Source organism: Pinus tabuliformis, chromosome 4_2 (genome assembly GCF_031772625.1).
Source record: "Pinus tabuliformis cultivar Carrire ecotype Pingquan chromosome 4_2, CPIR1, whole genome shotgun sequence".
Classification (NCBI taxonomy): domain Eukaryota; kingdom Viridiplantae; phylum Streptophyta; class Pinopsida; order Pinales; family Pinaceae; genus Pinus; species Pinus tabuliformis.
Window position 1 is genome coordinate 800,204,218 of NC_142304.1, and position 16,555 is coordinate 800,220,772.

Here is a 16,555-nt window from a genome sequence, read left to right on the forward strand (position 1 = left end):
TTGTTTTTCCATATGTTACATATTTAAGAATGAATTGTCACTTTTAAAGAGGGCACACAAGGTTTCTAGCTATCACAAACCATCGTGAGAGTAAAAAATAAATGTCCTTTTCCTACTACATGGTTCTGTCAACTAGGTGTTTCGAAAAATACAAGTGAAAGCCATCAAACTCCTTGCTGAAATCAAACTTTCTGGTGAACTTTTCGTAAATATAGGGATGCACAAATTCCTTAACGTGCCAGAACTCTATTAAAATGACATTTTTCACTACTAACTTCATATGAGATGTCATGAACTTTCTTTTGGATAAAACCTCAAATGTGTTTTTAATATCCCAATTCAACTCTCGGTGAAATTTTCGTAGATACAAGGATGCACAAATTCCTTGAAGCTAACTTTACTTGTATCGAGTACCTACACTCTAGATGAAACACCAATGTATTCAAAATGCTTCTCTGAGTATGATGATGGTGTCCGAGCTGTTTTAAATAGGTGAAATTCTGATAAGATGAATGGCACTGAGTGCTATGAATTTCACCTGTTTAAAACAGCTCGGACACCATCATCATACTCAGAGAAGCATTTTGAATATAATGGTGTTTCATCTAGAGTGTAGGTACTGGGTGAATAAGCGAAGAGAGTTTGGTTATGCTCTCAAAGATTATCCCAAAGAAGAACAAGGAAGTAGCCATGATATAGGTGTTCTGAATTCTACATATTGCAGGTTTGTTCAGGTGGATCCTAATATTTATATTCGTCGCTTGCTGGAGTGCGGAAATAGCAGAGCCCTAGCAGAGGGCAAGACGATTCATGGCCATATGGTTAAAACCGACTTTGAGCCAAGCATCTATTTGTGGAATTGTATGATTGACATGTATGTGAAGTGTGGGAGAATTAAGGATGCATGCCAAGCATTTGACACAATACCTAAACGAGATGCCTGTTCATGGACTACGGTTCTTACAGGTTATGCAAAATGTGGGTATGTGGAAAATGCACAGTCTCTGTTTGAAAAAATGCATGAACGTAGCATAGTTTCTTGGAACGCAATGATTGTGGCATATGCCCGATGTGGTGATCAGGTTGAAGCCATGGATTTATATGGCCAGATGCAATGGATGGCCATGAAACCTAATGAGTTCACCTTAGCCAGTGTTGTAAGTGCATGCATGGTGGATTTAGGATATGGTGTTGTGGGGAAAAATGCCTATGGAGGACGATCCTATCCACCTAAGGTGTGACAGTGCCTTAGCAACAAACAGATACAGCTACTTTGGTTTCTTCCTTTATGAAATGTGAAAGAGGGGAGATCGATAGACTTACCGTTGTCTTCCGTTGTCCCTCGATCTAGATCCTCTTCTCTTTGGGTGTTCACAGCTACTTGCCTCCTCGCTCGTCCAAGAGAACAACTACCTGTGACAAGAGAACAACTACTTGCGACAAGAGAAGAACACAACACAAAGGCATATATTCATATTCATAAATGATTAAGGATTAGAAGCAAATCAAATACACTAATGCAATCATACAAATACACCAGTATATAGGAGAGAACCAAGATAGCTTTATTGATTGATAACAAGGTTCAGGAAGAGATACAACCTAGAGGGCTCCAATCCGGCATCTCCTTCCCAGCATAATGGAATTCCTTCTTCAGCTCCCTTCAAAGCATTAAGCACCCAATGATCCAATCTCAAACCAACAACAATTCTTTGCAATAACAAAATTCCAGCCTCTAGATCCCATGGAGGAGAGATCTATATATAGTTATTTTGGAGAGAGGATGAGTCAGCTTGAGATCTGACTAGTGTCCTCTCCCTCTCTCAGTTCTTGAGTCCACTTGGAGGTTCTTGCTTCCACTTGGAGATTTGGAACCTCTTACTCATCACCAGTCGAATTCCCTGATGCAAGTGTCATTTTGGAAGCTTCCTGAGCATTGACACATTGAGGAATGAACCTGCCACTTGTCCAAACTCGCTCAGCGCAGGTAGCCTTTGTTGCAGTTGACATTCAACGCAGGTAGACAGTGGAGCAGTTGACATTCAACGCAGGTAGACAGTGGAGCAGTTGACATTCAGCGCAGATGCTCAGTGGAGCAGTTGGCATGATCCATAATTGGCTTGTTTTTGAGCAGTTTCAGGTGGAGAACTTCTGTGAATTGCTGTGGCTTTCTAGTCTTGTTCCTCTAGGGGTAGGAACAACATGTTTAGGGACTTTGGATCCCTTAGATTATTGACATTTCATGCTCAATGCTGCAAGGCACAAAAATGTCTATAACAGTTGCCCCCTAAAGTATGAGGCCGTTTATCGGGTAAAATGCTTTATCCAGGAGGGTCCGAAGTTCATCCATTTGCTGGGAGGAGACCTGTAATAAGATACAATACAATACATTATGATTCATACTGCTTTCATGATCTAGCTGAGGCGGGCATTCCCATGCTCAGCTTTATAAATTCATTTTTGTACATAGCACAGACAATCGTCTGATGGTAGACTGATAATTTTGGTGAAATTATCATCCTTTGAGGAGGATGATCATCTTCTGCAATGATGTACATGTCAAATGTCTTTATATTTCCTGAATATATATCGCAGCCCAGATGGATGAAACTAGATCCGTGGTCTTCAAACTCGTTCGATCTTTACTCTAAGTACAAGTCGATCCATGTGAGAATTGCGCTGAAGTCGAACATGGAAAGACATCGCTTGATTACCGGTCAATGAGGTAAACCGTTAACAAGCGCGAGAGGAATCACCGATAATGATAATGACCCTCAAGGTACTACAGTACAATTCACGTGGTGTGAATAAAGGACTTGGCGTCGAACACCACGCAAAATCTTCTGGTCGAAGGTCATTGATGTATACCTGTCGTCGGAAGTGAGAAACTTGCCATTGAGGCATGCAAGCTTCAAAGTACTGACGGGGTTGTTCCTAGATCAACTTCTTGGATAATGAGCTGATGTCGACAAGAAGCGATCCGTCAAAGGAGGGCCTTAATGAATCCCACATCAGTGACACGGAACGGAGCTACTGATTTTAATGGAGGTGAAAACGATCTGTGACATATGATTCAGGGTGGCGGTCATGAATGGATGAAGGATAATGTATGGTAGTGGACAGTTGACTCTTTCTTAATGACTTCTCTTGAACATATGGCGACACTGATGCGATGGATCGGTAGCATTACCCCAAATATGGATGGTATGGTGAGACCATGGTGATGTGACCGGTGAATGAAACAACCCAACCCGATTTTGGTACGGAGGAAAAGTGTCATGTTCAAGAGCGACCTGCTACCATCAAAGTTTTCTTTATTTTCTCCCAATTTTCCCCAGTCATTGCTGACCAATACCTCTTTATTTTTGTCAAGCTTGAGGAGGATAACATATGCTTGTTCTATAACCTGCCCTTCGGGCAAGCCCATCGCTATGTTTTAACGAGCCTAGCGATAGTGAAACTCGTTCTCGTCTAAAGACAAGTTTGTCGCTATTTAGTGATTTTAACGAGTCTAATGACAAGGATAACTCGGTCCTTTTCATTTTTAGAGAGTCTGAAAAGGTACATAAAGTTAACTCCAAAATTCCTTTTTCGTCATCTAATCCCTTAAGTCCGAAAAAGTATAAAACAATACAGAAGGGATGAATTTTCAATAGTTTTAACGAGCCGAACAAAAAAAACGCTCGATCTTTTTGTGCAATAATCCCTCAGGTCCAAAAAGATTAAAATCTAGAGGAGGGATAGCACTTCCGGTCGTTTTAACGAGCTGGAAGGCCAAAACTCGGCAATCTTTTCATATTTTACGAGTCAGTTGAAAAGAGCTTAAAGAAGACTCGTCTTTCGAGGAACGAGTGATAAACAGGGTTAGCAGCTGATTCCAGGTACAGGTTGGAATTTTCCAATCACGGCAATGTCACAAGGATGGCTAGGTGAAATCACTCTTCGCAGCTGTTCCTCAAAATGGGTAAACAATCATATGGAGGTGAACGATCGGCCAAATGAAAAGTGGAGGTGATGGTGCAAACACGACCAAGGCTTTTAATGGCTGATAAGGTTACATACACAATGGTTATTTACCGGAATAGGTTCATTTTTTAATGAGCTTGAATGCGCCAAAAAACTGCTCAAACTTATGTTTATTTTTTAACAAGCATGAACTATGTGCTAAAATTGCTCGGATCTTGCGTTTATTTTTTAACGAGCATGAACTTTATGCTAAAACTGCTCGTTTATACCAGTCATATGATAAGAGTGTCTCATCAAGATTCTATTTTTTATGGAGCTTCATCTCACTAAGCTTTGCTCCGCATCCTTTCTTTATGTAAGTTCGGAAACGACTAATCCTACGAGTTTAAAGGGTTAGAGGTCCTAAAAATTTAAAAAATAAATAGTCGCCCCTTGCTAGCACTCCAAAAGGTTTGCATTCCCCTAGGCATAAAGTAAGATTTCAAAGTTACCTCTACTTCACTTCCGCCAAAACATTTGTTTTAACGAGAGAGGCTTACCTCTTTCAGGTTACCCAAAGATTGTCTCGTTAGTAGTTTAAACAAAACACTTCCTCGGCAATGTCTACCGAAATAGACAAAGGTGAGTGAAAAATAGTTTATTTCACTCACATAACTTTGACAAAAGAATCTTATTCTAGAATAACCCTCTTCCTAGACGGACGGGGTACAGACTAGTCATATTCTCCCGCGGAAACCTACCCTATACCCAAAGTTTTCCTGCCAAAGCAGACCAGGACGCATGCCCCCTGGGTTCCAGTCATATCCTCCCGGATTACTCGCGCTCATCAGGAAGACGGACCGTGGGTTGAGACACTTCTTGCGTGAATAGACCATTTAGGGATGGTATATGACTATTTGCGATGCGTGATCCGGGGAATGAAAGTTGGTCCACGAGCTTGACCATTCTTCCTTCATGTGGAAAACACATTACTCTAAAGAGTGATGAGACGATGGCTCTCATGCAATATATATAGTCTCGTCCAAGGAGTAGGTTATAATCCAAGGGTCCTTGAACGACCATCACATTCATTTGAACGGTCTTCCCTTTCAATGTTATGGGCACATTGGGGAGGATCCCTAAAGGTCGACTGGTTCCCTTATCAAAGCCTGATAGATTTCTCATTTCAGGCAAAAGCGCAGGCGAACCAAGTGCTTTCCAAGCAATAGAGGAAAGGATACTCACAGATGCCCCTTCATCAATAACTGTGCCAGCCATTACCATTCTGTATATTTGGACAATAATTCTGAATGGTATGCTAGCTGGCAAGCGGGGTCTGCCTAGTTGGTTCCAGTCGAAGGACACAACCAGGTTGCTTGGTGGTGGGACCGAGTAGACGGCCGGATATCGCTCTGATGAACTTCCTTCCTGCGATAAAGGAATGGTGGCATTGCCCCCTTGATCATTAGAGTCAGTGCTGATGAAGAGAATTTGGACGGTGTCGTCTTTATTCTCCTCTGTGATGGTGTCATTCGAAGATAGAGCCTCTGAAGGCAAAACCGAGTCAACTGCCGTTTCAACCTTTAGAATTTCGTCAGGTATGGATTCAGACGGTTCATCTTCAATGACAGGTGCTTCGGCTGACCACCTGGGCGGGTTAGCCGGGTTCTCAACTAGCGAGGGACTTGGCAAGAGTTTTTGATATCCAGGAGGAAGTTGCGCTCGTAAAATCGGGCGATCTTCTAGAACTCTTTTTGCCTCGTCTAAGAAGGGACAACGGTGGATGGCGTGATCGCCTTCACACAGTTTGCAGGGAAATTTAGCTTTCCCGCTCTGTCCTGGGGCTTCACTCCCACTAGTTGACGGTGAGCAGTCGACATGGCTATCAGAGGTCGATGCTACCGAATTGTGCAAACGGGGGGACCAGTCCCTTAATATCCGAGGGATACAGGGACAATCTCTATGGAAGTGGTCTCCCCTGCATATGACGCATGGCGATTTAGGCCTTACGAGTGCTGTGTGTGGATTTTTGTCAGATGACACTTGTTTGCCCCCAGTCGCCTTAGGCTCCTTCTTCTTCTTTTCTTTCTTCTTCTTCTCCTTCTTCTCCTTAGGAACTCGGTTTTTTGACTTACCAGTTCCGTCAAGCGAAGAGGAAGGAGGAGAGGAAGATGAAGTTGAAGGCTGGTGGGCAACTCTTGTCTGATCTAACTGTTGACTCGATTGTTCAGGAATGGTGGTATTCTGAACGACATTGGTTGAAAAGAGCCAGACTGGTAGGCCAATTGTCAGTCTTGGAAGCGACAATGTGGCCATGTGGGGCGCACCAACATCTCCCCAATAGGAGGAGGGATTAGGATTTCCACCAAGGGGAATTCCTTGGTTGGTATGCTCCATCTTTTCAACCTAGAGATCAACGCGGGAATAAAGGGTGATTGTTCCGTTTAAAATAAATTGTTAATGACGCTTTAGACACAACTTGCTTTTTCACTTTTAAAGAGTCGAGAAAAAGCTAAAGATGACTCTAGTCTCCTTCTATGTTTTAACGAGACCGAAGTGACAAATGCTCGGATGGACTTTTTCTGTTATAGAGTCTAAAAAAGGCCAAAAGTAACTGCTCTGGAGATCTAGGCAGAGGGTGTGCCAAACTTTTCGCAAAACCGCAAAATACTTTTTAAGGTACGGGCGGTCGATCTTCGTGAATGCTGTGTTCACTGCATTGCGATCAGTAGGGCGGCCGACACGGCTTCCTAAGGATAAAGGATATATGCCTATAGGGGTCTCCCAATATATACGCGACGGTACGTGGGAGCACAAGTCCGTACTAGCGCTATCGTCCCTCAGGAGGAATCACCCACCTTCCCCGAGATCGACAGTCACTAGGTTTAACGACGCCGGAACACGTCTCTACCTAGACCTCTATGTTGTGCGTTATATTGCAAAGCGTTGTTAGGTTCATTCAGTTTATTTTACGTTGATATTTTTAGAAGTTTGCCTTTCAGGATCACCACGAGATGTATGGTACAATTCCTAAATGCAGTCTAAGATGATAAGCAAGCTTTATTATCTTTTCAACTTTGAAAATCCTAGCTACTAAGGGAAAAGAAAGACACCATCTTTTCTCAAAAAGCAATCAGCACACTCTAATGCACTCTTTCCTAAATCAAGCATGCAAACTTATCAAAATGCAAATGCACAATGTAGGTGTTTGTTTTCCGCTTTCTTAGTATAGATGCCTACAAAGAAAGCTTTTTGTACAACTTTGAATTTGCTTTTAAATGATAGATACAAACAAGTTTACTTTTTCCAAAATCAACAAGGGTAGAAGAGATTACAATCACTTTGCGATCTTCGAAATGAATACTTGTTTTGACACTTAAAAGAGACAAATCCAAACCAATAAGCAAAAGCAAATGATAATCAAGTGTAAACAGCCAATGAACTCTCTCCTAAGATCACAATCAATCAGATCTGAATCAAGGGCTACAGGATGATTATTTTGCTCATGCAAAGGAAAATTGTAAATGACGCCACAAACACATAAAAACATTTACACTCTTTTTGTACAAAAGGAGGCGGAATCTAAGCAAAGAAAAGGGGTTATCAGACTGGTACCTATGCTGGTTAAAGGCTGCAAAAAAACAGAGATCAAAACAGGGCAACAGACAGCAGAGAACCCCAGCTGCACAAGGCTAAACTGGTTCAGCGCAAGTCCAACACTGTGGGTTTGAAATTCAGCGTAGGTAGCCTTCACGGGAACTGCATTGAAATGCAGACTGCCTTCACAGTGTCTGCGCTGAAGGAGAAACTCTCGTTTCTCTTGGGTTCCGGGTCATAAAGTGCTCAAAAATCAACTGTTTCAGGCCAAATCAGAAACACAAGCAAGGTATAATCAAAGGGATGCTTTGAGAGGGTACTAAAGACTATCACAAAGGATCATCAAATCATTTGTGAGTCCATTGTTCAGATCATAGACCAAAACCCAGTGAAGGATCAAGGCAGCAACAGTCTACTTTGCAGAAGCAGTTCGATTGTTGTTGTTGAGTCTATGAAGCAAACAATGATGCAAACACAAATAAAATGACTAAAACAAATCTCCCCAGCGGAGTCGCTAATTTGTTGTGGGGAAAAATGCCTATGCAGGACGATCCTATCCACCTAAGGTGTGACAGTGCCTTAGCAACAAACAGATACAACTACTTTGGTTTCTTCCTTTATGAAATGTGAAAGAGGGGAGATCGATAGACTTACCGTTGTCTTCCGTTTGTCCCTCGATCTAGATCCTCTTCTCTTTGGGTGTTCACAGCTACTCGCCTCCTCGCTCGTCCAAGAGAATAGCTACTTGATTCCCACGAGATCACAAGAGAACAGCTACCTGTGACAAGAGAACAGCTACTTGCGACAAGAGAAGAACACAACACAAAGGCATATATTCATATTCATAAATGATTAAGGATTAGAGGCAAATCAAATACACTAATGCAATCATACAAATACACCAGTATATAGGAGAGAACCAAGATAGCTTTATTGATTGATAACAAGGTTCAGGAAGAGATACAACCCAGAGGGCTCCAATCCGGCATCTCCTTCCCAACAGAATGGAATTCCTTCTTCAGCTCCCTTCAAAGCATTAAGCACCCAATGATCCAGTCTCAAACCAACAACAATTCTTTGCAATAACAAAATTCCAGCCTCTAGATCCCATGGAGGAGAGATCTATATATAGTTATTTTGGAGAGAGGATGAGTCAGCTTGAGATCTGACTAGTGTCCTCTCCCTCTCTCAGTTCTTGAGTCCACTTGGAGGTTCTTGCTTCCACTTGGAGATTTGGAACCTCTTACTCATCACCAGTCGAATTCCCTGATGCAAGTGTCATTTTGGAAGCTTCCTGAGCATTGACACATTGAGGAATGAACCTGCCACTTGTCCAAACTCGCTCAACGCAGGTAGCCTTTGTTGCAGTTGACATTCAACGCAGGTAGACAGTGGAGCAGTTGACATTCAGCGCAGATGCTCAGTGGAGCAGTTGACATGATCCAGAATTGGCTTGTTTTTGAGCAGTTTCAGGTGGAGAACTTCTGTGAATTGCTGTGGTTTTCTAGCCTTGTTCCTCTAGGGGTAGGAACAACATGTTTAGGGACTTTGGATCCCTTAGATTATTGACATTTCATGCTCAATGCTGCAAGGCACAAAAATGTCTATAACAGTTTCCCCCTAAAGTATGAGGCCGTTTATCGGGTGAAATGCTTTATCCAGGAGGGTCCGAAGTTCATCCATTTGCTGGGAGGAGACCTGTAATAAGATACAATACAATACATTATGATTCATACTGCTTTCATGATCTAGCTGAGGCGGGCATTCCCATGCTCAGCTTTATAAATTCATTTTTGTACATAGCACAGACAATCGTCTGATGGTAGACTGATAATTTTGGTGAAATTATCATCCTTTGAGGAGGATGATCATCTGCTGCAATGATGTACATGTCAAATGTCTTTATATTTCCTGAATATATATCGCAGCCCGGATGGATGAAACTAGATCCGGGGTCTTCAAACTCGTTCGATCTTTACTCTAAGTACAAGTCGATCCATGTGAGAATTGCGCTGAAGTCGAACATGGAAAGACATCGCTTGATTACTGGTCAATGAGGTAAACCGTTAACAAGCGCGAGAGGAATCACCGATAATGATAATGACCCTCAAGGTACTACAGTACAATTCACGTGGTGTGAATAAAGGACTTGGCGTCGAACACCATGCAAAATCTTCTGGTCGAACGTCATTGATGTATACCTGTCGCCGGAAGTGAGAAACTTGCCATTGAGGCTTGCAAGCTTCAAAGTACTGACGGGGTTGTTCCTAGATCAACTTCTTGGATAATGAGCTGATGTCGACAAGAAGCGATCCGTCAAAGGAGGGCCTTAATGAATCCCACATCAGTGACACGGAACGGAGCTAATGATTTTAATGGAGGTGAAAACGATCTGTGACATATGATTCAGGGTGGCGGTCATGAATGGATGAAGGGTAATGTATGGTAGTGGATGGGACCCGGTTGACTCTTTCTGAATGACTTCTCTTGAACATATGGCGACACTGATGCGATGGATCGGTAGCATTACCCCAAATATGGATGGTATGACGAGACCATGGTGATGTGACCGGTGAATGAAACAACCCAACCCGATTGTGGTACGGAGGAAAAGTGTCATGTTCAAGAGCGACCTGCTACCATCAAAGTTTTCTTGATTTTCTCCCAATTTTTCCCCAGTCATTGCTGACCAGTACCTCTTTATTTTTGTCAAGCTTGAGGAGGATAACATATGCTTGTTCTATAACCTGCCCTTCGGGCAAGCCCATCGCTATGTTTTAACGAGCCTAGCGATAGTGAAACTCGTTCTCGTCTAAAGACAAGTTTGTCGCTATTTAGTGATTTTAACGAGTCTAACGACAAGGATAACTCAGTCCTTTTCATTTTTAGAGAGTCTTAAAAGGTACATAAAGTTAACTCCAAAATTCCTTTTGCGTCATCTAATCCCTTAAGTCCGAAAAAGTATAAAACAATACAGAAGGGATGACTTTTCGAAAGTTTTAACGAGCCGAACAAAACAAGCGGTCGATCTTTTTTTGCAATAATCCCTCAGGTCCAAAAAGATTAAAATCTAGAGGAGGGATAGCACTTCCGGTCGTTTTAACGAGCTGGAAGGCCAAAACTCGGCAATCTTTTCATATTTTACGAGTCAGTTGAAAAGAGCTTAAAGAAGACTCGTCTTTCGAGGAACGAGTGATAAACAGGGTTAGCAGCTGATTCCAGGTACAGGTTGGAATTTTCCAATCACGGCAGTGTCACAAGGATGGCTAGGTGAAATCACTCTTCGCAAGTATTCCTCAAAATGGGTAAACAATCATATGGAGGTGAACGATCGGCCAAATGAAAAGTGGAGGTGATGGTGCAAACACGACCAAGGCTTTTAATGGCTGATAAGGTTACATACACAATGGTTATTTACCGGAATAGGTTCATTTTTTAATGAGCTTGAATGCGCCAAAACACTGCTCAAACTTATGTTTATTTTTTAACGAGCATGAACTATGTGCCAAAACTGCTCGGATCTTGCGTTTATTTTTTAACGAGCATGAACTTTATGCTAAAATTGCTCGTTTATACCAGTCATATGATAAGAGTGTCTCATCAAGATTCTATTTTTTATGGAGCTTCATCTCACTAAGCTTTGCTCCGCATCCTTTCTTTATGTAAGTTCGGAAACGACTAATCCTACGAGTTTAAAGGGTTAGAGGTCCTAAAAATTTAAAAAATAAATAGTCGCCCCTTGCTAGCACTCCAAAAGGTTTGCATGCCCCCAGGCATAAAGTACGATTTCAAGGTTACCTCTACTTCACTTCCGCCAAAACATTTGTTTTAACGAGAGAGGCTTACCTCTTTCAGGTTACCCAAAGATTGTCTCGTTAGTAGTTTAAACAAAACACTTCCTCGGCAATGTCTACCGAAATAGACAAAGGTGAGTGAAAAATAGTTTATTTCACTCACATAACTTTGACAAAAGAATCTTATTCTAGAATAACCCTCTTCCTAGATGGACGGGGTACAGACTAGTCATATTCTCCCGCGGAAACCTACCTTATACCCAAAGTTTTCCTGCCGAAGCAGACCAGGACGCATGCCCCCTGGGTTCCAGTCATATCCTCCCGGATTACTCGCGCTCATCAGGAAGATGGACCGTGGGTTGAGACACTTCTTGCGTGAATAGACCATTTAGGGATGGTATATGACTATTTGCGATGCGTGATCCGGGGAATGAAAGTTGGTCCACGAGCTTGACCATTCTTCCTTCATGTGGAAAACACATTACTCTAAAGAGTGATGAGACGATGGCTCTCATGCAATATATATAGTCTCGTCCAAGGAGTAGGTTATAATCCAAGGGTCCTTGAACGACCATCACGTTCATTTGAACGGTCTTCCCTTTCAATGTTATGGGCACATTGGGGAGGATCCCTAAAGGTCGAATGGTTCCCTTATCAAAGCCTGATAGATTTCTCATTTCAGGCAAAAGCGCAGGCGAACCAAGCACTTTCCAAGCAATAGAGGAAAGGATACTCACAGATGCCCCTTCATCAATAACTGTGCCAACCATTACCATTCTGTATATTTGGACAATAATTCTGAATGGTATGCTAGCTGGCAAGCGGGGTCTGCCTAGTTGGTTCCAGTCGAAGGACACAACCAGGTTGCTTGGTGGTGGGACCGAGTAGACGGCCGGATATCGCTCTGATGAACTTCCTTCCTGCGATAAAGGAATGGTGGCATTGCCCCCTTGATCATTAGAGTCAGTGCTGATGAAGAGAATTTGGACGGTGTCGTCTTTATTCTCCTCTGTGATGGTGTCATTCGAAGATAGAGCCTCTGAAGGAAAAACCGGGTCAATTGCTGTTTCAACCTTTAGACTTTCATCAGGTATGGATTCAGACGGTTCATCTTCAATGACAGGTGCTTCGGCTGACCACCTGGGCGGGTCAGCCGGGTTCTCAACTAGCGAGGGACTTGGCAAGAGTTTTTGATATCCAGGAGGAAGTTGCGCTCGTAAAATCGGGCGATCTTCCAGAGCTCTTTTTGCCTCGTCTAAGAAGGGATAACGGTGGATGGCGTGATCGCCTTCACACAGTCTGCAGGGAAATTTAGCTTTCCCGCTCTGTCCTGGGGCTTCACTCCCACTAGTTGACGGTGAGCAGTCGACATGGCTATCAGAGGTCGATGTTACCGAATTGTGCAAACGGGGGGACCAGTCCCTTAGTATCCGAGGGATACAGGGACAATCTCTATGGAAGTGGTCTCCCCTGCATATGACGCATGGCGATTTAGGCCTTACGAGTGATGTGTGTGGATTTTTGTCAGATGACACTTGTTTGCCCCCAATCGCCTTAGGCTCCTTCTTCTTCTTTTCTTTCTTCTTCTTCTCCTTCTTCTCCTTAGGAACTCGGTTTTTTGACTTACCAGTTCCGTCAAGCGAAGAGGAAGGAGGAGAGGAAGATGAAGTTGAAGGCTGGTGGGCAACTCTTGTTTGATCTAACTATTGACTCGACTGTTCAGGAATGGTGGTATTCTGAACGACATTGGTTGAAAAGAGCCAGACTGGTAGGCCAATTGTCAGTCTTGGAAGCGACAATGTGGCCATGTGGGGCGCACCAACATCTCCCCAAGAGGAGGAGGGATTAGGATTTCCACCAAGGGGAATTCCTTGGTTGGTGTGCTCCATCTTTTCAACCTAAAGATCAACGCGGGAATAAAGGGTGATTGTTCCGTTTAAAATAAATTGTTAACGACGCTTTAGACACAACTTGCTTTTTCACTTTTAAAGAGTCGAGAAAAAGCTAAAGATGACTCTAGTCTCCTTCGATGTTTTAACGAGCCTGAAGTGACAAATGCTCGGATGGACTTTTTCTGTTATAGAGTCTGAAAAAGGCTAAAAGAAACTGCTCTGGAGATCTAGGCAGAGGGTGTGCCAAACTTTTCGCAAAACCGTAGAATACTTTTTAAGGTACGGGCGGTCGATCTTCGTGAATGCTGTGTTCACTGCATTGCGATCAGTAGGGCGGCCGACACGGCTTCCTAAGGATAAAGGATATATGCCTATAGGGGTCTCCCAATATATACGCGACGGTACGTGGGAGCACAAGTCCGTACTAGCGCTATCGTCCCTCAGGAGGAATCACCCACCTTCCCCGAGATCGACAGTCACTAGGTTTAACGACACCGGAACACGTCTCTACCTAGACCTCTATGTTGTGCGTTATATTGCAAAGCGTTGTTAGGTTCATTCAGTTTATTTTAAGTTGATCTTTTTAGAAGTTTGCCTTTCAGGATCACCACGAGATGTATGGTACAATTCCTAAATGCAGTCTAAGATGATAAGCAAGCTTTATTATCTTTTCAACTTTGAAAATCCTAGCTACTAAGGGAAAAGAAAGACACCATCTTTTCTCAAAAAGCAATCAGCACACTCTAATGCACTCTTTCCTAAATCAAGCATGCAAACTTATCAAAATGCAAATGCACAATGCAGGTGTTTGTTTTTCGCTTTTTTAGTATAGATGCCTACAAAGAAAGCTTTTTGTACAACTTTGAATTTGCTTTTAAATGACAGATACAAACAAGTTTACTTTTTCCAAAATCAACAAGGGTAGAAGAGATTACAATCACTTTGCGATCTTCGAAATGAATACTTGTTTCGACACTTAAAAGAGACAAATCCAAACCAATAAGCAAAAGCAAATGATAATCAAGTGTAAACAGCCAATGAACTCTCTCCTAAGATCACAATCAATGAGATCTGAATCAAGGGCTACAGGATGATTATTTTGCTCATGCAAAGGAGAACTGTAAATGACGCCACAAACACATAAAAACACTTACAGTCTTTTTGTACAAAAGGAGGCGAAATCTAAGCAAAGAAAAGGGGTTATCAGACTGGTACCTATGCTGGTTAAAGGCTGCAAAAAAACAGAGATCAAAACAGGGCAACAAACAACAGAGAACCCCAGCTGCACAAGGCTAAACTGGTTCAGCGCAAGTCCAACGCTGTGGGTTTGACATTCAGCGCAGGTAGCCTTCACGGGACCTGCGTTGAGATGCAGACTGCCTTCACAGTGTCTGCGCTGAAGGAGAAACTCTCGTTTCTCTTGGTTTCCGGGTCATAAAGTGCTCAAAAATCAACTGTTTCAGGCCAAATCAGAAACACAAGCAAGGTATAATCAAAGGGATGCTTTGAGAGGGTACTAAAGACTATCACAAAGGATCATCAAATCATTTGTGAGTCCATTGTTCAGATCATAGACAAAAACCCAGTGAAGGATCAAGGCAGCAACAGTCTACTTTGCAGAAGCAGTTCGATTATTGCTGTTGAGTCTATGAAGCAAACAATGATGCAAACACAAATAATATGACTAAAACAAATCTCCCCAGCGGAGTCGCCAATTTGTTGTGGGGAAAAATGCCTATGCAGGACGATCCTATCCACTTAAGGTGTGACAGTGCCTTAGCAACAAACAGATACAACTACTTTGGTTTCTTCCTTTATGAAATGTGAAAGAGGGGAGATCGATAGACTTACCATTGTCTTCCGTTTGTCCCTCGATCTAGATCCTCTTCTCTTTGGGTGTTCATAGCTACTTGCCTCCTCGCTCGTCCAAGAGAACAACTACTTGATTCCCACGAGATCACAAGAGAACAACTACCTGTGACAAGAGAACAGCTACTTGCGACAAGAGAAGAACACAACACAAAGGCATATATTCATATTCATAAATGATTCAGGATTAGAAGCAAATCAAATACACTAATGCAATCATACAAATACACCAGTATATAGGAGAGAACCAAGATAGCTTTATTGATTGATAACAAGGTTCAGGAAGAGACACAACCTAGAGGGCTCCAATCCAGCATCTCCTTCCCAACAGAATGGAATTCCTTCTTCAGCTCCCCTCAAAGCATTAAGCACCCATTGATCCAGTCTCAAACCAACAATAATTCTTTGCAATAAAAAAATTCCAGCCTCTAGATCCCATGGAGGAGAGATCTATATATAGTTATTTTGGAGAGAGGATGAGTCAACTTGAGATATGACTGGTGTCCTCTCCCTCTCTCAGTTCTTGAGTCCACTTGGAGGTTCTTGCTTCCACTTGGAGATTTGGAACCTCTTACTCATCACCAGTCGAATTCCCTGATGCAAGTGTCATTTTGGAAGCTTCCTGAGCATTGACACATTGAGGAATGAACCTGCCACTTGTCCAAACTCGCTCAACGCAGGTAGCCTTTGTTGCAGTTGACATTCAACGCAGGTAGACAGTGGAGCAGTTGACATTCAGCGCAGATGCTCAGTGGAGCAGTTGACATGATCCAGAATTGGCTTGTTTTTGAGCAGTTTCAGGTGGAGAACTTCTGTGAATTGCTGTGGTTTTCTAGTCTTGTTCCTCTAGGGGTAGGAACAACATGTTTAGGGACTTTGGATCCCTTAGATTATTGACATTTCATGCTCAATGATGCAAGGCACAAAAATGTCTATAACATATGGGAGGAAAATTCATGGACCGGTTGTTAAGCTTGGATTTGAGTCAAATGTATTTGTTGGGACTGCTCTTGTTGATATGTATGCCAAATGTGGGAGAGTAGATGGTGCATGCCAAATGTTTTATTTAATGCCAATTCGAAATATTGTTTCTTGGATTGCCATGGTTGCAGGTTATGCCCAAAATGGGCAAGCGGACGAGGCCACAAGGTTTTTTAATCAAATTCACCAGACCGGTTTGAAGCCAAATGAGTTGACATTTGTCAGTGTCGTCAATGCGTGTGTTATTCTCATTGATTTGAGGTTTGGCAGACAGGTCCATGTATACATTATCAGAAGTGGATTCCAGTCCCAATTTTCCGTGTGCAATGCTATTGTTACAATGTATGCCAAAACTCAAACCATAGAAGATGCACTATGTGTGTTTGATAAAATGCAGGAACGAGACTTAATCTCATGGAATGCAATTATTGCAGGATATGCACATAATGGCCATTATTAGGAGGCCTTAAAGCTTAG

The 16,555-nt window shown here is 42.5% G+C and overlaps 1 protein-coding gene across 1 annotated transcript; it reads left to right on the plus strand.

Annotated features, from left to right (window-relative positions):
* Positions 1-593: 593 nt before the first annotated feature.
* Positions 594-16,538, plus strand: LOC149172078 (pentatricopeptide repeat-containing protein At1g08070, chloroplastic-like). Its single transcript, XM_089426195.1, has 2 exons — positions 594-1,188; positions 16,210-16,538. Exons 1-2 carry the CDS (start codon positions 594-596, stop codon positions 16,536-16,538), a joined length of 924 nt encoding a protein of 307 aa, XP_089282321.1.
* The last annotated feature ends 17 nt before the right edge of the window (positions 16,539-16,555 follow it).